This window comes from Salmo trutta, chromosome 19 (genome assembly GCF_901001165.1).
Source record: "Salmo trutta chromosome 19, fSalTru1.1, whole genome shotgun sequence".
NCBI classification, from domain to species: domain Eukaryota; kingdom Metazoa; phylum Chordata; class Actinopteri; order Salmoniformes; family Salmonidae; genus Salmo; species Salmo trutta.
The window spans coordinates 22,742,900-22,765,450 of NC_042975.1; the positions used below are offsets into that span (position 1 = coordinate 22,742,900).

Below are 22,551 nucleotides of genomic sequence, written 5' to 3' on the forward strand. Positions count from 1 at the left end.
TATAAGCCCAGTCATTACGCAACAAATAACTATTCTAAATGCAATTGCGTGTTAACTGTTTTGATGGCCATGATTTTAAAGAGCTACAATTTTCTTCTTTCAACTCAAAGTTAAAGCACGCCTCCCATTTGAGTGCATAGGCGATAGTCAATGGTAGGCATGCTATCAGCGCGTCACCCATCACTTTGCAATGTGGATTTGAGGCAGTATCATTGTTTAAAACCTGAACATTTTAAGTGCGTTGTTTAGACCGGTGCTTTTCCGCTAATTGCAGTTGCGTGTTCAATAATAGCTTTTCGACTTTAAGACGATAGGCTTTCTATTGTTGCATCTTGATGAAAAACATCCCACGTATGTATGTATGTATGTATGTATGTATGTATGTATGTATGTATGTATGTATGTATGTATGTATGTATGTATGTATGTATGTATGTATGTATGTATGTATGTATGTATGTATGTATGTATGTTGGTCACGTCATTTTACTGTTTGGAAACAATTTTGTTTTGTAATGAGGGTCTGTTAGTCCGCAGCCAAATTTACTAAAATGTGCATCCTTATGTGCCATGCAAAACACCTCGTGGAAATCTGTGTTGAAGCCCACAGTAAGTGGATCGTCTGTATTTGTAAAATTTATTTTGGAGGTGATATGAAGTTTCTGACGTTTCCAAAAGCATATTGCACAAAATGATTATTAAGAGTTAGACAGGGTGTCGGGACTGTTGCGCACATTGGCTGCGCTGTAGTCAATGGCCCTTGGTCCTTGGGTTCTCAAGCTAGTCTGATCCTAGATCTGTTCCTAAGGCCAACTCCTAAGGGCATATAATACTTCTCCCTGCTGTCTAGCTGACCATGCAGGACTACCGCAGTGAGGTGAAGGAGTTCTTTGCAGCGGACGAGCAGCTGGCGGTAGAGCTGGAGTACAACCTGAAGATGTATGAGAAGGAGAAGGAGCAGGAGATGGAAGCCCAGATGGCCCACTGCTCCCTGGGAGGGGATGCTGCCTCTGGGGGCACGCCGGTGAGCACTAGGCCTAGTAATGGAGGGAGGTCTTGTCTTTTTTAGATAGGAGTACTTTATTACAGCCATTACTCTTTGCTGCGAACAGCCTGAATAGCAATCCATCAGGATCCCTGCTGGTAATGAAGGAATTGCCCCTTGATGCCTAACTTCCACTTAAGTCAATCTCACTTGCATTGATGTCAGTAGGTGAAAATTCTATTTAAGTGGAAATTAATTTTAAAAAGTTACTGTATCTGTCTGTAAAAGAGAGAATATGAAGAAATGTCTGACTCAATGTCAATTGTCTAAATTTCTACAGGCTACATATCCCATACATAATCTCATAATTGTCCCCCTCCACCATACCTCCCCCTCCCTGTCTCTCAGATCCTGGGCTCCCCTGCCCCTGCTTCTGCCCACAGGCTCCTCCAAACGGGCTTTGCCACGCCCCAGCCCGTCGCCCCCAGCCACCGAGGCCAGCTCACCCAAAGACTTGTCCAGTCAGACAGGTACAGCTCTTAGCTGCATACAAGCACAATGCTTTCGTACCTACCTACTAGGATTTCTGTTAGGAAAATGTGTATTTATCGAGGATCGAACCCCAGGCTGTAGTGACGACGCAACACTGCGATGCAGTGCTTAGACCCCTGCGCCACTTGGGAGGCGCGTTTGATTGTTTTTGATGGAATGTTGGGAGTGCTGCAGAGATGCGTCTCTCCAACAGCACCCTTGAGAGGCGCGCTGAGAATAGACAAGCTAAATATTTTGCGCCCCTGCCTTTTAACAAAGTAGGCACTGCTTATCTAAGGGCGGCATCAGAGCTCACCTAAAAAGCCCATATGCCACTGGTTGATGGAAATTGTCATTGTTTTTGTCAGAATTATGTGAAGTTTTGTGTTGGCCAGTTCAGCTCAGAAAAAGGCGTCATAGGCAGCCGCGTAATCATGCCTAATGAGCGTGCCGGCCGTGATCAAGTCATTCTTTATAGGGGAAATACAAGCAGGATATTATATTGCGGCAGTTGGAACTTAAAATGACTCAACAGAATGAAACAAAACACTTGCGAACTGGTTTAAACCTTCACAAAAATGTTATATGCTATATTGCAGCAATTACCAGGAAGTGCATACCATACCCAACATATGATAATAATAGGCTAATGATATTTTATAAATAGGCCTACAATAATGATAAAACAAATTATTATAAATTCGAAAACATTTATAAAGTTCCAAAATTCAAGCCTACCAAAATAGCGAGTTGCACCTTTGGCCACCCCAACGTTCTTCTCATCTTTGTCCACTACAATATTAAAATGCCATATGGAGGTCATCTCCCTTGTAGTCTTTTTACTATAGGCATACGACAGGGTTTCTGTTAGGAAAATGTGGAGCTGGACATTTTGACCAACAACATTTTCAATTGCCGGACATTTGATAAATGTACCTGATCCATATGCATTGGGTGCGTAACCTGATTAGGGCGTCCACACACGGTGCAGATCACATTTAGAATATGGTAATTGATATTACTAGAACATGCAAGTCGAGGATGCAACGGTCCTTACCGAATTCTGATTTGTGCTTTGAACATGTTAGAACTGTCCACATTTACTTTTCCTCAGCCAACAAGACCAGTAACAAACAGCAAAATCACTAGCCTATGTAAATCTACTATAGTAGAAAGGTTTACGTTACCTATTTTATTGGTCAGCTTGTCGAGAAAGAAATGGCCTATTCCAAACAAACTCTGGGACAGTTGTGAGACGATGGATCCCAAATTCATACGAGTAGGCCTAGGCTACATGAGTCTGATGCAATAGCTCAAAACGTTTAGTTGATAAACTATTTCTTCACATTATAAGCGCAGCAATGCGCACAATGCAGTAGTCTACGCGTGAATGTTCATTCCATAATGCAAAAGGGCATGCTAGTGGTTTCATGTGACCGATGAAATTATCTGTTAGAAAGGGAGGAGATCTAATGGGTTACCTTGAAGCAAGGTAAGACATGCGTCATGTCTACTAAAACGTTCAGGTTTCAAACAATGAAGTATATGTTTTCAAAATGCATACTGCCTTCGGCTCATTGCAAAGTGGTGTGTGTGACGCGCTGATAAAGCCTGCCTTCCATTGCCGTTTGATGCTGCATTCAAAACAACTGGGAACTCATCTGACTTTCAACTTCAGTGCGTTCAAGACAACTGGCGGGGGAAAAAACAAAAACAAGCTCTGACTAGGAAAATTCGTTTTGAACGGTCATCGAACTCAGTCCTCTTTCTAGATCTCCGACCTGAAGATCACTGAAGTCATTATTTGACCTCGATTTTTCAGAGTTCACAGTTGTCTTGAAAGCACCACAAGATGCTGCAGCAGCAACTCTTGCACTGTCAGATTTTCCACTCAAAGGCTCTATCTGTATGCGTGTGATAGATATGTATAATGAATATGCTATACACGGGCCAATTTAATTTCACAAAATAATGCTAATTAACCTATAGACCGATAAGCATGACCAGTCAACAGGTATTTAAGTCAATTAATGAGCTAAAAAGCATTATTTCTCAAAGGGATTTTTTTTCTTCTCCTGGCCAATGTCCGGTGCCAATTTTATTTATCAATTTCCTTTTTTTTTCTTTTTTTTTGACGAAAGACTGCCTAACGCAAACCCTGGCATACTCTAACTTTCATTTTACTAAAATTAAAAAGGCCTCTATCTTTGCATTCAACAGTAGCCCAAAGCTCCTCTCTCGCACGCTCTCCTCACCAGTAGGGGCAGGCACGTAAGGCAGCACGCAACAGTCGGGGTACATTATTTATTTTGTTGGCCAAAAGCCAGCAATTACCGGCTAATGGAAACCCTGCTACCTACCTATACTGTACATACAGTGCATTTGGAAAGTATTCAGACCTGTTCCATGTTTTGTAACAGTAGCCTTATTCTACATTGACGAGGGGAAAAAATGTAATTTAATACAATCTACATAATACCCCATAATGACAAAACGAAAACAGGTCTTTTAAAATGTTTGCAAATGTATTGAAAATAAAAAAACATACCTCTTTTTTTTTTTTACGTAAGTATTCAGACCCTTTGCTATGAGACTCAAAATTGAGCTCAGGTGCATCCTGTTTCCATTGATCACCCTTGAGATGTTTCTACAACTTGATTGGAGTAAATTCAATTGATTGGACATGATTTGGAAAGGCACACACCTGTCTATATAAGGTCCCACAGTTGACAGTGCAAGTCAGCGCAAAACCAAGCCATGAGGTCAAAGGAATTGTCCGTGAGCTCTAAGACAGGATTGTGGCGAGGCACAGATCTGGGTAAGGGTAGCAAAAAATGTCTGCAACATTAAAGGTCCCCAAGAAAACAGTGGTCTCCATTTTTAAATGGAAGAAGTTTGGAACCACCAAGACGCTTCCCAGAGCTGGCTGCCCGGCCAAACTGAGCATTCGAGGGATAAGGGCCTTGGTCAAGGAGGTGACCAGGAACCCATTGGTCTCTCTGACAGAGCTCCAGAATTCCTTTCTGGAGATGGGAGAATCTCCCAGAAAGACAACCATCTCTGAAGCACTCCACCAATCAGGCATTTATGGTAATGGCCAGACGAAAGCCACTCTTCAGTAAAAGACACATGACAGCCCGGTTGGAGTTTGCCAAAAGGAACCTAAAGGATTCTCAGACCATATGAAACAAGATTTTCTGGTCTGATGAAACCAAGATTGAACTCTTTGGCCTGAATGCCAAGCATCACGTCTGGAGGAAACCTGGAAGCATCCCCAAGGTAAAGCGTGGTGGCAGCATCATGCTGTGGGGATGTTTTTCAGCGGCAGGGACTGGGAGACTAGTCAGGATCGAGGAAAAGATGAGTGGAGCAAAGTACAGAGATCCTTGATGAAAACCTGCTCCAGAGCTCTCAGGACCTCAGACTAGGGGGACGGTTCACCTTCCAACAGGACAATGACCCTAAGCACACAGCCAGGAATGGAGGAGTGGCTTCGGAACAAGTCTCTGAATGTCCTTCAGTGGCCCAGCCAGAGCCCGGTCTTGAACCCAATCGATCATCTCTAGAGAGACCTTGAAATAGCTGTGCAGCGACGCTCCCCATCCAACCTGACAGCGTGTGAGAGGATCTACGGAGGAGAATGGGAGGAAATCCCCAAATACAGGTGTGCCAAGCTTGTAACGTCATACCCAAGAAGATTCAAGGCTGTAATCGCTGCCAAAGGTGCTTAAACAAAGTGCTGAGTAAAGGGTCTGAATACTTATGTAACTGTAATTTCAGTTTAATTTTAATACATTTGCAAAGAATTTCTAAACCCATTTTTTCCCCTTTATAATTATGTGGTATAGTGTGTAGATTTCCTGGGGGGGGGGCAAATTTCATCCATTTTAGAACAAGGCTGTAATGTAACAAAATGTGGAAAAGGTGAAGGTCTGAATACTTTCTGAATGCACTGTACCTAACTACTGCCTTAAGACTACTTATACTTGGTGTGAAAATATTACACCCATTTTACATCACCTTGAATCCTCTGTACTACAAGGTGGGGTGGATATGTCTAGACACATTCCAGTCCCAGATTGAGCAATCTCAAATGGCGCTATTAAATGCCTAATAATCTTAGGTCCAATACAGCCTTTTTATAGATAGCTATATCATTTCTGGGTAACAATTTAAGTATATTACTGTGATTTGTTTTCAATTAAAATGGTTGAAAAACAAATAGATTTTTAGCGAAGAGCATTTTCTTAAGCAAGAACTTAGCTAGGAAGGGTCTAAGTGGGGAGGGGAAACCTGAACTAGCTGTTATTGGCAGAGGTTTGGAACTCTCTTATTTGTTAATTAACTAAATTACTGCCTGGTGATGTCACGAGGCAGGCCAAAACAAGCAGAAACTTCAGGCTGTTTTCAAAATCATAATTTTCACAGTATTATTCCAGACTCCTAGTCTGGAAATGTATATAAAACACAATCATGTTTTTGACTACACTGTGCCTTTTTGATCTGGCGCTAGAGGCATTACTCCCACTGTCACTTCAGCTACACCAACATTCTATTACAACCACCACTATGGGCACACCTTGCTGCTATGTGGAATGGGAGAGCGTAATTAAGCTTGTCTCTCTGACTGGGTGTTGTGTACGAACCACAGGCGTCAGCCAGCGAGGCAGAGGAGCGGGCCACACAAGAGCTGGGTCATGGTGACCGGCGACAGAAACTTCACACCCCTGGATGGATCAGGTAGGGCCGCTTTTCATGACCACACCGCTGACTAGATGGATCTAGATGGAAATAGCCAACTCCGACTTGGTGAGATGTGATTCAATTTGACAGATTTCTTTGCTTTTTCTTGTTCCACTATAACAGTGAAGCCGAAAGGAGGCGTCTGCGATCGAGCTATAAGCACACCGCAGGGTAAGTTGGACAAACCCAGATATGAATCCCCCTTCTCCTTCAGGAGTCAGACACCCTCCCGCATGCCAAGTGTATAGGCTGTGTGCATGTCCCAAGAGCAGCTAACATTGAATGAGGAGTATCATGTGGAACTGAAATGGATCACACTGCTCTAGACAATCAATCTCTATATGCATTGATCATGCAGTGGTTACCATCCATTGTGCCCAATAATGCTGATGCTGCTAGATTTCCCTCATTGGAGAGCTTTGTACATGGGGTCTTGAGGAGCCTTCTGAATATCACTGTGGGTAGTGTTTTCAGGTACTGTCAACAATTTACTGACTCAATGAAAGCTTCTTCATGTAGAGCAAAAAGAGCTGCTGTTGGGCCACAAGTTGATGGCTGGCAGCACCATGATAAACCCCAACAAAAAAAACGTTGTCCAGAGGTGGTCATTTCCCACTCACTGAAATCATCAATTGGCACTAACTGGCAGAGCTGGATGTTCTACCCTCTTCTTAAAATCTGTTTTTAAAACTAACTCTAACCTTAAAAGGGAACTACACCACTTCTCAACCTCATTTTCATTGTCTCCAATGAAATACCAGTGTCAACTTATGTAAAATGTCATTTTTGAAACACTAGATTGGCAGTGACGTGGGGAAAAATAAAATACCCTCCTTTGGGCTAGAAACCCGTTGCCGGTTTTGAAAATCATTGTTTGTTTTTTTTACTTTTAATCCTACCCTGTGTGTCGCAGGATAATTTTCTTACGACCTTAACTTTTTTTTTTTTTTTTTACCACATCATTGAAATGCACTGTTTTCACACAATATATGACCAAACGTATGCCAGATAGTGAAGCGTGATTCTTCAGAGAACGCATTTCCACTGCTCTAGAGTCCAATGGCAGCGAGCTTTACACCACTTCAACCGATGCTTGGCGTTGTGCATGTTGATATTAGGCTTATGTGTGGCTGCTCGGCCATAGAAACCCATTTCATGAAGCTCCCGACAAACAGTTCTTGTGCTGAAGTTGCTTCCAGGGGCAGATTGGAACTTGGTAGTGACAGATAATTTTTACACGCTATTTGCATCAGCACTTGGCAGTCCCCTTCTGTGAGCTTGTGTGGCCTGCCACTTCGCGGCTGAGCCATTGTTGCTCCTAGACATTTCCACTTCATAATAACAGCACTTACAGTTGACCGGGGCAGCTCTAGCAGGGCAGAAATTTGACGAACTGACTTGTTGAAAAGGTGGCATCCTATGACGGTGCCACATTGAAAGTCATTGAGCTCTTCAGTAAGGCCATTCCACTGCCAATGTTTGTCTATGTAGATTGCATGACCGCTCGATTTTATACACCTGTCAGCAACGGGTGTGGCTGAAATAGCCAAATCCACATACTTTTGTGTATGTAGACACTGGTTTGGTGCTGGAGATGAGGTTGAAAAGTGGCAGAATTGCCCTTTAACCAAACTACTAACCTTATGCCTTACATTAAATATCAAAAATCTAATTCCCCAACATAATATCCCTATTACATGTTACTCAGGTAACATAATTGAAGTTACATTCGGGGAAGGAGTCAGCGCCATCTTCAGTGACCAGAGAACAGGTATGTAACATTTTGACCTTTAGACAGATGCTATTTGATCACAAGTGGACACTGATGATGTGTTTGGTCTGACTTTAGTTTTTTTTCTTCATAGGTTCAAAGACTGGAGAAGAAGGACGTGTCCTTCAATTGATATCACCTGATCAGCAGTAAGTACTTATTTTTTTGATCAAAGTAAGCTATAAACCATATAATGGTTGGAATGTTTCACCTAATTCATTTCTTGTGTTTTCAGAACTCCAGTGCCAAGGCAATGGAACGTGCAGTCCCCACTCAATCAAAAAAGAACGAGACATTTACATCAGTAGCGATTTCTTTTTCATGTTCTCTTCTGTCTATACTGAACACAGTTGATGTCCCATGTAAAATCGTATTGATATTTTCTTTATTTTTGTAAATGAAAATCCAGCACCCATGTCAGAATATTAGAAGTGAGTTTTATTAATCATTAACATACGGTTCAAGAATTCTCAGAGGATTTGTACCAGGCCCGAGATGGGCGTTACATTAGTTTGGTTCAGAAAAATCATGTTCTCAATCAAATAAACGTGTGAACACTTGAAACGCTTCAACCTTTACGTGATTTCAAAGCCAACTATTGGCGAAATTAGAGGCAGATTATCAACACTGGATAGCTGGAACCTCGTCAACCTTGGATTGGAGGAAAATCGTGATTGGCAGTCACTATTTGGCTTAGCTAGCCCCAACCATAGAACATGTATTGGAATCTCTTTCACTGTGTATTTAAAACTACATATTGCCGGTTTTGAAGAGGGCTGTTTAATAAAAAAAATATCTTCAATGCCTTGGAAGTTGCCGGTGTTTTCTGGCCTTTATGGTAAATGTAGGCTTCAAGTAGGCGGCATGCTTTAGTGTTTCTCCATCTATTTAATCTGTTAACAAACTTTGTGTATACTTTCTTCTATTTGTGTCTTTACTCTACCAAAACGAATTCCCACTATTTAGGCACTATTGCATAATAAATCTCTATTTCAACTCCAATGGAAAAAAGTGTACCGGTAATCCTTTAAATCAATGCTAAAAGAAAATAATCTATTTACAAAGCAGATATGTAAAAATGATTTGGGTGGGAAAATGTTCCATTATTCTTGTCAATGTCATCATTCCTCTCAAACGCCGTTTGTAGAGTATTAAACATGCAATTCAGGTTTTTGTGCATTTTCCAGTAATGAGATTGAGAAATACCTTTTAAAATAAAATGTTAAAATGTGTTGGGTGGCATGAAGCTGATCTACTGTTGTAATGGCAGAAGGCACTTAAGAGGAATGATCTTTTATCAAAGTACAAATGAAAACCTTAAGTACCTGTTTTGTAAAAAATGTTTTGCATCTGCATTAATTGGTTTCTACTAGCTACAGGCAATTACTATATCTTGTAATGTTTGTAACTCTTGGAAATAAATTCATTTGGGAAAACGTCAAATACAATGTCTTAAGTCGTTTACTTGAATTTGAAATTCTATCTGTTTTTTTTGCCTGGTGTAGAGAAGATTGAACAATGTAAAAATGTCCTATGTGCAAACATTAGGCAGATCGTCTCTACCATGACCATGTATTTTTCAAACCATGGGAAGAGTTTCATATTGCCTCCTTGGGGGGACACACAAACAAACTTATCTATATACAAGTTTTAGCCAACATAAACCCTGTATTACAAATACTCAATGTATTCCTGACATACAGAAAAAAAAAATGGACAGTATATTCAATATATACAAGATAAACTCAAGCATAGAAGGACACTTAAAATCAAGGATATGCAGCACTGATTGTGTACAGTATTTCCCAGCTTTTGGCTGGTACTCATTGAAGCCTCTTACTGTCCAAGACACTATCTACAAACATTTTAACTTTCAATATTAACATGGAAATCCCAACTGTAAATAACATATGTAAGACTGTTCTAGAACCAAACCTTTATGGTAAAACAAGTCTTTTTGTGATTGCATTTTTTTTGGGGGGGGGGGGGTAGGTAGGAAAGGTGAAATTTTACAGCTGAATACTGAGTGGTTGAAACTTATTTTTCCCACAACCAAATAAAAAAGTATGCTAGTATTTTACAAATATTTAAAAAAGTAAACCTTTATAGGCATTTCAAAATATATTCCATCAAAAATAGTCTGACACATTTTGCTGGTAGAAAAAAAAATATATAAATGACAAAGGTTTGAAGCACATGTTTAAAGTAGAAATATGTCATGTTAGATTTACTTCAGAACTTAGCTAGATGTTTTTCCCCTCCTGGCAGAACATCTTACATAAATGCTTTTTCCCAGCAGATAGTGTTAAAAACCTTATTGAAACATGCTATAACTTTAACGTAAAATCTCCATAATTTAGCAAAATAAGTTGTTTGGTGATAAAAAGTTCAACAAGCGGGTTTCAATTCTTATCTGTGTCTGTAACGATGGTTAATAGTTCTATATAGATTTGTGAAAACTTGTCACCTTTGGCAAACTTGAATCGTTTCAGATGTGCAGAGAGCTCAAGGCACATACTGTGGCAGCTCACTGGTCATCTCACACACTTAGTGAGTTCAGTCCAAAGTATCACACCTTTCCCTTCCATGCCCTTCGTCTTCCTCTTCAGATGACAAATGAAGATTTGTGTCGGAAGTCACCCTAGAATAAAAAGGGAAGAGCAAGTAAGAAAAAGTTGGACTGCCTAGTTTAAAATATATATATATTTTTTTTCTTTGTGCACCTCGTCCTCTGTCCTGACGTAGTCCACTCCGTCTCCTTTCGCTGGGGCTTTGTAACTGTCAGACACAATGGAGACATGATCAGAAGGCATTTATGTTGTTGCAAAAACAACACATTTCTAGTAAGAATTGTTCCATGCATGTTATAAAACCATTGAGTTGACCAGGTCAAGTTGTGAAGTCAAGGCTGTTCATAAGGTCTAAATCGGCAAATGTTAAACCTCAATGAGCCATGACCCATCCCCATTGCCACGCCACTCAAGAGGAAGTCTCACTCACTTGTTTCCTGTCTGTTTCTGGCTGACGAAGTAGCCTCGCTTGTACGCACAGCAGATGCCCACTGTCATACACAATAGCACCACCACCACCACCAGCACTCCCAGGATGATCCCGGCAATATTGATGTTATCTGGGGAGAAACAACAGGCTCTTTATGAAGGAAATACCGGACTACTGGAATAACATGCTTCAACATGTAGGCTTGGGCGATATACTGTATACTGGGATATTTCGAAATACCGACAGTATGATTTTTAATACTGTTTTTAACCCACTGCTTATAACTATATGAAATCTGAGATGTGTCAAATAAATTCTATCTAGCTCAGGGCTCCAGCTATGCATTTGGTTTGCTAACTTGCTAGCTAAGTGGCTAGATGTCAAGATCAAGCTTCTTGGTTAGAGCAGAGACATTCAATCCCCTCCTGGATCAAGATCCCTGTTGACTAAATTGTTTTGTGCTTGTTTTTATTTATTTATGTCACCCCTTGTGTGTGCAAATTCTGTAATACCGTATACCCCAGTATGGTACAGAAACGGTATGACACTATGAAAATCTAGATACCGCCCAACCCTAGTGTGTTGTGTAACTTGTATACAACTGTGTCAGCTGTCAAACAGACTTACAGACTTCCATCATCTGCGGTCCACATTCTGAGTGACCCGCGTCGTTCTTTGCTCGGCAGAAGTACTCTCCTGAGTCGTCCTTTCTGACAGCACTGAATTTCTGCAGGGGAAAAACCAACAACAGTAAAACTGGTGTCTTTTTGTTCTGGTGTATGTACAGATGCTGTAAAATATATTGGCACCCTTGGCACTTTACAATGGAGTGCAGTGTTCAGAATGTTCCGTTTTTTCTTTTAAAAACTGGTTGACTGGCTATTTTTAACCTGTAGGCACCTGCAAACTCACCACAGTTGAGAAATGACATAGTAAATGCGAATCATTGCCTCCAACCAAATTAATTAGAATTTAGAAACATTTTGTCCAGCCTATTTTTGGATTTTGTAGTGAAAAATGTAAATTTTAGTTTAGATTATTAGTTGTTTTGGTCCTATGCAGTTGTAAATCAAACAAATGCACATGTAAACACATACAGTTTTTCAAAAGTAAATCCTGCAAGGTTGCCAATATATTTTACTGCATGTGGTAAAGTGCAGGTTTATAACGAGGTCCAATTGGGATTACGTTGCAAGTGGAACTGTCACCAAAATGAGTTGCTTTGATGTTCAACAGATATCCCTTCAGTTTTCTTATGCTGTCTCCCATCACATTTGAACCCAGGCTAAGGATGTCTTGTCCTCTAATTCTAGTCCTGTTGATAGTAAGTTGGCTTTTGGTTTGTTGGATACGAAACACAGATTTGGCAGCGTAAATTGGTGGTCTTCAAGTAAAAGGGGCCGGTGTAGCATGTAGTAGGGTGTGACTCCCTGGAAGTATGTCAGTGACAGCCAGGCCAACCTTTAGAGGCTAGTGTGAAGGTTGAGTGGAGGGCCTGGGGGCGAGCCATTGACTGTGTCTGGCTGAGCAGGGGAGAGGGAGTTCAGGAATGTGCCAACGAGGACTGCAAATTCCCCTCATGCCTCAATCCCCTGCGCACCATCAACTGTTTCCCCAAAATATCCACACCTACCCCCACAGCCTCGCCCTGCCCTAGAGTCCCCTTTCCTCCCAGTCCTCACACAAAAAAACACACACCAGGGTTCCAGTTTCGGCGTTGAGCGTGTAGGAGGAGTTGAAGAACTTGGGGCTGGTCTTGGGGTCATCGGGGATCTCCTCCTTGTTGCGGAACCACTGGTATTGAGACTTGGGGAAACCTTCGTCCTCCACGCAGCGCAGCTCCGCTGCCTTCCCCACGGGCACCGATTTGGGGACAGCACATTTCGGCACCACTGGCTTCACTGTGGACACAAACACATATTCAGCAATGGCAACATTCAGCATCTGACCGTGTCAAATCAGCAGAACCCATGATACACATTCGGTTATAGTTACTAGGCCAATGAATGACCTCTGAGAATGGGTACGCGTCTTTTGCCCTGTGCCAAACCCTGTCAACTAAACACACGACACTTTCCATCTTTAGCGATGCTATTTAGCGGGGATGCAGTTTCAGAGGTTTCCCCATATAGCCCAGAACACGCCTTTGCGGCAGGGGCAGGCCAGTCACAACGCATCCTCATACGTGTGCCAAAGAGTTGGCCTGACCTACAAAAAAGTTTCAGCTTACAGCATTGAAAGTAGTAACCTCTAAGGCTGTTTGTAGGGACAATGAGTACGTTCATTGTGTTTTGTATGTTATGCTTCATAGCAACTTCCAAAAGCAACAAGGTTTAAGACTAAGAGCAAATATTTTGGCAGTAAAATTATGAGATGCATTAAAGAATTGCATCGCAAATGACTTGGCAAACATGTAATTTCAGCTAGGTAGTGGCAATTCTTCCTTCCCCAAATATGCAATTTCAGTCATAGCCACAGGGTGATGCATCTTTGTGTTGGTGTAAAGTCTTACATTTGTTCTGGCTTTAATATTATACCACAGTTTACTTTAGTAATACAACTAATAATGTGATTATGGTGCAAAAAGCTAGTGATGTGTTGAGTAGATGTGAGTTGAAGCGGCTGATATACCTACCTCTTACGACAAGGTTGATCAAAATCTCATCAAAGGTTTTCTGGTCAATTGGGGCGGTGACCTCGCAACGATAACTGGCTGAGTCTGATCTTGTGGCATTGGTTATCACTAATGTTGCAGGCTCTCTGATCCTTGCTCTGCCCTCCAAATCTCCTGCAGGAGAAAAAAAGTATAGAACAGAATGTCATTCCCTCATTAGTCAGAGAACTGCTGTTTGTAAAGCAGGAATTGTTTGTTTCTGTAAGATGATCAGAATTGTTTTATATTTTTGTCCCTTTGTATCACTTTGATATTGATATTAGTGAAGATGACATTAAGACAAAGCACTCAGTTGAGTCCGTTACCTGAGATCTTCTTCTCAAAGTAGACATAACTGGGCTCCCCATCCTTAATTTTCTTCCATTCGATTCTGGGGTCGTTTGTGGAGATGGACTCTATCAAACAAGACAATTCGATAGCTACCAGACGAGAAGAGAGGAAATTAGATGCAAGGCTTTCAAAATGAAGAACCAAAAGATTGATGTTGTTTGGTTCTGGTTCTTTAGTGTCAAGTCAAAGTCAAGCACATCGGTGTATACATTACGACATCTCTATTGGCTCTTACATTCAAACTCGTTGGCCCATGGCGCATCATTCGTTGTTCTCAGAATCACTGCCAACACGTTGAAGTAACCTGCAAAACAGGAAAGAGGAGGAAGAAACATGAGTCTCACAGTCACACGAACTTTGCCATTACACTGATGACCTCAAAATCTACGTGCGATGTCCATTAGTGCCTGTTTACCGGGCTATGGTTGGTGAGCTTGCTGTTACGCCCCCATTAGGGTTGTTTCTAACCAGTTAGCTCATCCAAAATTCCAGAAACTAAATTAACATCAATCCCCTCGCTCCCAGTCTACCACCCCACCCAGACGCATTCTTCATTCTTCCCAGTGTACCATGGCCTGGATCTGTTACCTTCCATTTTTAGTCTGGCGGGGCGAACCGACATGGACTTAAGGGGGGGCACAGTTTCTACGCACTGTAAGTAATTGTGCAGGGAGGCGCATGCCCTTCTCGGCGCGAGCTCTCCCATGCCAGTGGCAGCCTAGCAGCCTGCCCGGCCCCGCTCTCTCTCTCCCTCTCTGGGCCTGACGCGAGTGCCCATGTGGCAGTAATGGCCATGGGAGTGGGCACTGCTGAATCATCCCGACAGGCCATTCCTCCACACATGCATACCAACCCAGTCACACAACCATGAATAGTCTCCCTGAGACTCAGATGATGCTTAGGCTCAAGTAGCTGCTGGTCAGGGTCACAGAGGCTTGGTCAGTTGGCTTGAGTGAACTGAATGTCAGTGTGAATGAATGTCCTAAAAGGGATAGTTCACCCAAATTACAAATGGACATATTGGTTTCCTTAACCTGTAGGCCCGGGACGATATCAGTATCGCAATAATTTTTCCATGGAAAAAAATGCAAACATGAAGCAGACCTTACTCTTTGGTCCGTTAAAAACCTCCTGTATGAATAATATTGTGTGCTACAGCTTGGAAAATAAATACATGTGACTCTGGATGACAACATAATGCTTGTTTTCAACATTAGGGCTGTTTTTCAAAAAAAGTTCAATCTGCTTCGTGTTTTGTTTCATTGCCACGATACTAACGAGTATCGCGATACTGGTATTGTCCCGGCCCTAGTAAGCAGTCTATGGACAAGGTATGCCAGCAATCCATGCTTTGGTTTAGTTTCCCTGGCACTGTGTCCAAATGCTAACGTTTTAGCATTTGTGGCACAAATCCCATTCAGGACGTGGTACCGATATTAGCATTTTTCACACATCGTATTAAAATCATCTATAAGTGACTTTGTTGAGCTTTACAATCAATTTTAGATACTTTTGGATGATTTGGACATGATGCGCCAAAAATGCTAATATCGGTACCATGACATGAATGGGACTTGTGCCACAAAACAGTGCTAGAGAAACTAAACCAAATCATTGATTGCTGTCATACCTTGTCCATAGACTGCTTACAGGGTAAGGAAACCAATGTGTAATCTGTGTGAACTATCCCTTTTCATTCCCTGCATTGTGTGCCACTCCCCACTGCCAACCCACTGTTCCACTCTATTACATTTTTCTCTCCTGGTGACGCACTTTGACTGAGGCCAGTGGCTACTTCACCTGACTGAAACCAATAACCAACTCCAACTCTGTGGGCGTTTTCATTAAGTGATTACCTCCAGGAACCTTACTGATCCAGTAACACGGCTTGGCGCCCCATTGCGTCCCAGCTCCCCATCCCTGTCTAAAGAAAGAGGCCTAAGTGCCCCTGTCCATTAAAAAGACAGAAGCCCATTTAGAGCCTTTTACCGGCTGAGTTCACCGGGCCTAAGCTGACACAATGAATTAGCAAGACACCACACAGTTCTTTCACACAGTAAGGCGAGTCTGCGACCTGAAGAGACAAGTCTGTCTGAAAGCATAAGGTTACGGATCCTTTGGTAGACCTTTCCCCAGGAAACTCTCCTCACACCCAGGCATTAGTAGGTGTATTTTCTGTCCCCCTCACCCTGGTCCTGCTAAGTCAATGTCAGTCTCATACCACTTCCCTGCTAACTATCCAATGCACACATGGGTGTAGGAGCTGTTTGAGGTCGCCCTCTAAAGCAGACTGGGTAAGCTGCTTACCCTAAGGTCTCTGAGATCGTTACTAGACCACAGCTTGTTTACCTTATGTCGTCAGTTTAAACACCAAGCTCTACATTGTCCCACGGGCTGAAAAAGGTGAATATTCACCCGCTTAACTTAATATAAGATTAAACATTTAATGAGGCGTAAAGTTCAGGAGTGGGAGTGATGGAAAGGAAGGACTATAAGTAACTCTTTAGTGTAGGCCTTCAAAGCATTAATGTTCCCCCATTGCTAATGTTAATTGCTATGAATCTTTAATAGCAATATTTTGGGCTTTGTCTCTTGAGATGTGATCCATTTCATACAGTTCTAGTTAAACAAAGACAACACAAGTTAGGCCCTGAGAGTAAAAAGTTCTACATTTATGTATGTATATACAGTGGCAAGACAAACTATGTGAACCCTTTGGAATTAACTGGATTTCTGCATAAATTGGTCATCAAATTTGATCTGATCTTCATCTAAGTCACAACAATAGACACACATAGTGTGCTTAAACTTAATAACACACAAATTATTGTATTTTTCTTGTCTATATTGAATATATCATTTAAACATTCACATTGTAGGTTGGAAAAAGTATGTGAAACCCTAGGCTAATGACTTCTCCAAAAGCTAATTGGAGTCAAAGTCAGCTAACCTGGAGTCCAATCAATGAGATGAGATTGGAGATGTTGGTTAGAGCTGCCTTGCCCTATAAAAAACACTCACAAAATTTGAGTTTGCTATTCACAAGAAGCATTGCCTGATGTGAACCATGCCTCGAACAAAAGATATCTCAGAAGATTAAGAATTTTTTACTTGCATAAAGCTGGAAAGGGTTACAAAAGTATCTCTAAAAGCCTTGATGTTCATCAGTCCACGGTAAGACAAATTGTCTATAAATGTAGAAAGTTCAGCACTGTTGCTACTCTCCCTTGGTGTGGCCGTCCAACAAAGATGACTGCAAGAGCACGGTTCAGAATGCTCAATGAGGTTAAGAAGAATACTAGTGTCAGTTAAAGACTTATAGAAATCTCTGGAACATGCTATCATCTCTGTTGACGAGTCTATGATACGTAAAACACTAAACAAGAATGGTGTTCATGAGAGGACACCACGGAAGAAGCCACTGCTGTCCAAAAGAAAACTGCTGCATGTCTGAAGTTCGCAAAAGTGCACCTGGATGTTCCACAGCGTTACTGGCAAAATATTCTGTGGACAGATGAAACTACAGTTGAGTTGTTTGGAAGGAACACACAACACTATGTGTGGAGAGAAAAAGGCACATCACACCAACATCAAAACCTCATCCCAACTGTAAAGTATGGTGGAGGGAGCATCATGGTTTGGGGCTGCTTTGCTGCCTCAGGGCCTGGACAGCTTGCTATCATCGACGGAAAAATTAATTCCCAAGTTTATCAAGACATTTTGCAGGAGAATGTTAAGCTATCTGACCACCAATTTAAGCTCAACAGAAGTTGGGTGATGCAACAGGACAACGACCCAAAACACAGAAGTAAATCAACAACAGAATGGCTTCAACAGAAGAAAATACGCCTTCTGGAGTGGCCCAGTCAGAGTCCTGACCTCAACCCGATTGAGATGCTGTGGTATGACCTCAAGAGAGTACTTCACACCAGACATTCCAAGAATATTGCTGAACTGAAACTGTTTTGTAAAGAGGAATGGTCCAAAATTCCTCCTGACATTTGTGCAGGTCTGATCCGCAACTACAGAAAATGCTTGGTTGATGTTATTGCTGCCAAAGGAGGGTCAACCAGTTATTTAATCCAAGGGTTCACATACTTTTTCCACCCTGCATCGTGAATGTTTACACAGTGTGTTCAGTAAAGACATGAAAACGTATAATTGTTTGTGTGTTATTAGTTTAAGCAGACTGTGTTTGTCTATTGTTGTGACCTAGATGAAGATCAGATCACATTTTATGACCAATTTATGCAGAAATCCAGGTATTTCTAAATGGTTAACATACTTTTTCTTGACACTATATAAACTCAGCAAAAAAAGAAATGTCCCTTTTTCAGGACCCTGTCTTTCAAAGATAATTTGTAAAAATCCAAATAACTTCACAGATCTTCATTGTAAAGGGTTTAAACACTGTTTCCCATGCTTGTTCAATGAACCATAAACAATTAATGAACATGCACCTGTGGAACGGTCGTTAAGACACTAACAGCTTACAGACGGTAGGCAATTAAGGTCACAGTTATGAAAACTTAGGACACTAAAGAGGCCTTTCTACTGACTCTGAAAAACACCAAAAGAAAGATGCCCAGGGTCCCTGCTCATCTGCGTGAACGTACCTTAGGCATGCTGCAAGGGGGCATGAGGACTGCAGATGTGGCCAGGGAAATACATTGCAATGTCCATACTGTGAGATGCCTAAGACAGCGCTACAGGGAGGCAGGACGGACAGCTGATCGTCCTCGCCGTGGCAGACCATGTGTAACAACACCTGCACAGGATCGGTACATCTGACCATCACACCTGCGGGACAGGTACAGGATGGCAACAACAACTGTGCGAGTTACACCGGGAACGCACAATCCCTCCATCAGTGCTCAGTCTGTCCGCAATAGGCTGAGAGAGGCTGGACTGAGGCATCACAGGCATCACCGGCAACAACATCACCTATGGGCACAAACCCACCGTCGCTGGACCAGACAGGACTGGCAAAAAGTGCTCTTCACTGACGAGTCGCGGTTTTGTCTCACCAGGGGTGATGGTCGGATTCACGTTTATCGTCGAAGGAATGACCGTTACACCGAGGCCTGTTCTCTGGAGCGAGATCGATTTGGAGGTGGAGGGTCCGTCATGGCCTGGGGCGGTGTGTCACAGTATCATCAGACTGAGCTTGTTGTCATTGCAGGCAATCACAACGCTGTGTGTTACAGGGAAGACATCCTCCTCCCTCATGTGGTACCCTTCCTGTCGGCTCATCCTGACATGACCCTCCAGCATGACAATGCCACCAGCCATACTGTTCGTTCTGTGCGTGATTTCCTGCAAGACAGGAATGTCAGTGTTCTGCCATGGCCAGCGAAGAGCCCGGATCTCAATCCCATTGAGAACGTCTGGGACCTGTTGGATCGGAGGGTGAGGGCCAAGGCCATTCCCCCCCAGAAATGTCCGGGAACTTGCAGGTGCTTTGGTGGAAGAGTGGGGTAACATCTCACAGCAAGAACCGGCAAATCTGGTGCAGTCCATGAGGAGGAGATGCACTGCAGTACTTAATACAGCTGGTGGCCACACCAGATACTGACTGTTACTTTTGATTTTGACCCCCCCTTTGTTCAAGGACACATTATTTCATTTCTGTTAGTCACATGTCTGTGGAACTTGTTCAGTTTATGTCTCAGTTGTTGAATCTTGTTATGTTCATACAAATATTTACACATGTTAAGTTTGCTGAAAATAAACGCAGGTGACAGTGAGAGGACGTTTCTTTTTTTGCTGAGTTTATATATATATAAAGCATTAGAAGTGACATGGCATAAAAGCAGTAAGAAACAGTATTCTCTTAATAATGTAACAATACTTCACTGATTAAAAGACAGAAAAATAAAAATTTTAGGCACCAGCATTGGACAATTAGCTGTCAAATTAGCTACTGTATTTGTAAACTGAAAAATCAAATAGTTTTGTCAAAGCTTGCAAGTTATTCACATATTCCACAATATCGAGGGACAAGTTGAAAGTGTTCAGGCGGAAGTAATAGAATAGCTCCACGTAGAAAAAACGTATTTGCTTGTTTGGTAACTCGCTAATGCCTCTGACAAGCCCTTGCAGCCACGGTTATGTGGCAAAATGTATTTTTGAAATGTCAACTCCTTCTTCTTGATTGGAATAGTCACAGAGGGAGAGATTCTAGACTGAGAAAATCAATTCTATAGTAGAATTGGTGCAGAATAAAGATGAATATCAATCACCACTTTCCTCATATATTTCTAGCTATATGCAATCTTATTTGCACAACTGCACACATTTTTTCCCCCCTCAGAGATCAATTATGCATGTATGTAGGAGTGTATGTTAATGAGGGAATTATATAGGCCAAGTATCTCATGGTACAGCATGATCAAATAAAATAAAAACCTGTTGATTGTGTGCTCATTAAAACAAAGCCACATAAGCGTACCTAAATATATCACTTAGCACAATAGTATTTTGTCTTTGATTTCACCAAACAGCTTTTTTTATTTTGACCAGCTAATGGACTAGCTTAGGAAAGCCCCTGTTCCATCTTCCTTGTTAACTCAGACAGTATTAGGTGCAGATTTGGTGCTTAAGTGAGCTTGATACTCTGATAAAAGTGTGCAAAAACCCCAGTCAACATGAATAACTTTAAAGTCCCTACATCCAGACCACAATATTAAAGTCAAAACTCTCTAGGTGAGTGCAGAAGGCAGCTTTTTAAACAACACACTAAATAATACTGTGAAAATATACTGTCCCTGACAAGTCCCGATGTTTGGTAATTTACACACACAGTCTTGTCTGCAAGCAGGATGGCTGAATTCTTAATCATTTCCCAGGGTTGGCAGGTGAGGCTAGGTGAACAAAACAAGAAATGGAGCGGATCCAGCAGGCCGGGACCTTGGTTGAACATACATCCTCTTAACAATTACATCCTCCTGAGCGTTTGCACGGCAACAGATGGAGCTATCTTGATGGGGGCATTAGCGGAGAGGCAGCAGTGGCCAGGAAAGCGTTCGAGGACTAAGCGGCAATAAGGAAGTGATGACTGTGCACTGTGGGACAGGTGTCTCCCGTCTCTCTTCCCTTCCCTGTCTGCCTCATCCTGACCTATGACCCCTCTGTCATCCTGTCTGTTCTCTCTCTCTCTCTCTCTCTCTGCCCTCCCCTGGGAAAGACTCTAAGGTCTTGACTGCTTCCCAGTGCCATGATGCATCCCCTAACACCTGCGTCTGAGAGGCTGCTGTAGTGTTTCCCACTGTATTCATATCAGTAGATGGCCAGGTCTTTGCAGTGTGTGTGTGCCTGTGTGTGTAGTTTAAGCCCTCAAACCATGCAGGTCTTTCCTTCTCTCTTTCTCGTCTTCCTGGCAGGGCACAGCTGTGTGCGATCTGGCAATCTGCGTGGATGTATTTTAATCTCCCTCGCCCTTCTCAAGAGGGACGGCTGGTTCTTCTTGGTAATCTTAGTGTAATGCCCTGATAAAACCCCAGGCTTTCCGATGCTGAATAAAACAATAGATGAGGGACTGGAGACAAAAGATATCCCTTGGCTTCATTTAAAATTATACGCAGATGACATGGAGCGATGGTAATTGAACTGAGGACTAGAGAATGGATGCCTGCATGTAAATTGGCTCCTAGCTTTCTGTGGTGTTACTATTGGAAAAATCAACAAGATTTTCCCCTTCTGCTAGTAAAAGAAAGTTATAGAGGAGTGTGACGTCATAAATGGAGGGTTCATTAAGCTTCCCAGTGAAATTCTCAAAGTAACAATTCTGCCTAGCACCTCCGCGAGATACACCCATGTCCCTTTAAAAACCCCAGACATCAAAGTACCTAGTTTTGCAAATGATCTGCTAGTTGCTGTTTTTCAAAGCTTTGTTCGTGTAAGGCTACACCCCTTTGGAACACACTCAAACACACACGTGATTAGCGATCACATGGTACTTGGTAAATGGGCAGAATCTGCTTTGACATGTCTAGTCAGTGAACATTGAGCACATCCCGTTCATTCAGCAGCGCATGAAGCAGATAATATTCCTTGTTATTTTTTAACTGCTGCATTGATTTAATTCCTCCAAGAGGAGGAGGGCTGTTTGTTCGCTGAGCAAGTGGTGCCCACGGAACAATGCATTATCCTCATCAGTCAGTGACGGCAATTGGATGGGATGTGTTTTTGTGCTCTGCAACTTCCACTCCGTATGTGGATTGTGTTAAACTAGGCTCTATCCCAGTGCTAAGACATATACAGTCCAGTATAACACTCCGCAAGACTTAAGAACTATTCTCCCTCCCCTGCCCTAAACGGCTCTGCAATGCTGCATGTTGGCCATGGTGTGTAGTGGGTCACACATTCTCCAATTCAACCACCCAGGTAACTGCCCTCCTGTACCTCCACAGTGTCTTGGCCTGGAGAGTGTTTTACTTGTAGCTGAGGGAGTCTATGTGAACACTTGGAATTCCTTCAAAGAGAGTAAATATTTATCTTTGCAAGCAAAACTAGGTT

General features: G+C 42.2%; 2 protein-coding genes across 2 annotated transcripts in view; one reads left to right on the forward strand and one right to left on the reverse strand.

Moving 5' to 3' along the window:
* ncapd3 (non-SMC condensin II complex, subunit D3) overlaps positions 1–9,473 on the forward strand; it is a 34,433-nt gene extending 24,960 nt beyond the window's left edge. Inside the window, exons 29-35 of the mRNA XM_029700143.1 lie at positions 851–1,024; positions 1,394–1,515; positions 6,168–6,256; positions 6,383–6,430; positions 7,968–8,030; positions 8,125–8,179; positions 8,266–9,473. Of these exons, the coding sequence (XP_029556003.1) occupies positions 851–1,024; positions 1,394–1,515; positions 6,168–6,256; positions 6,383–6,430; positions 7,968–8,030; positions 8,125–8,179; positions 8,266–8,338 (624 nt within the window). The 3' untranslated portion in view covers positions 8,339–9,473. The remainder of the gene's footprint in view (positions 1–850; positions 1,025–1,393; positions 1,516–6,167; positions 6,257–6,382; positions 6,431–7,967; positions 8,031–8,124; positions 8,180–8,265) is intronic.
* Positions 8,451–22,551, reverse strand: part of LOC115154183 (junctional adhesion molecule C-like) — a 42,210-nt gene continuing 28,109 nt past the window's right edge. Inside the window, exons 2-9 of the mRNA XM_029700145.1 lie at positions 14,270–14,338; positions 14,010–14,123; positions 13,666–13,818; positions 12,729–12,931; positions 11,658–11,757; positions 11,031–11,160; positions 10,754–10,808; positions 8,451–10,671 (exon numbers count right to left, since the gene is read on the reverse strand). Coding sequence (XP_029556005.1) covers positions 10,636–10,671; positions 10,754–10,808; positions 11,031–11,160; positions 11,658–11,757; positions 12,729–12,931; positions 13,666–13,818; positions 14,010–14,123; positions 14,270–14,338 — 860 coding nt within the window. The 3' untranslated portion in view covers positions 8,451–10,635. The remainder of the gene's footprint in view (positions 10,672–10,753; positions 10,809–11,030; positions 11,161–11,657; positions 11,758–12,728; positions 12,932–13,665; positions 13,819–14,009; positions 14,124–14,269; positions 14,339–22,551) is intronic.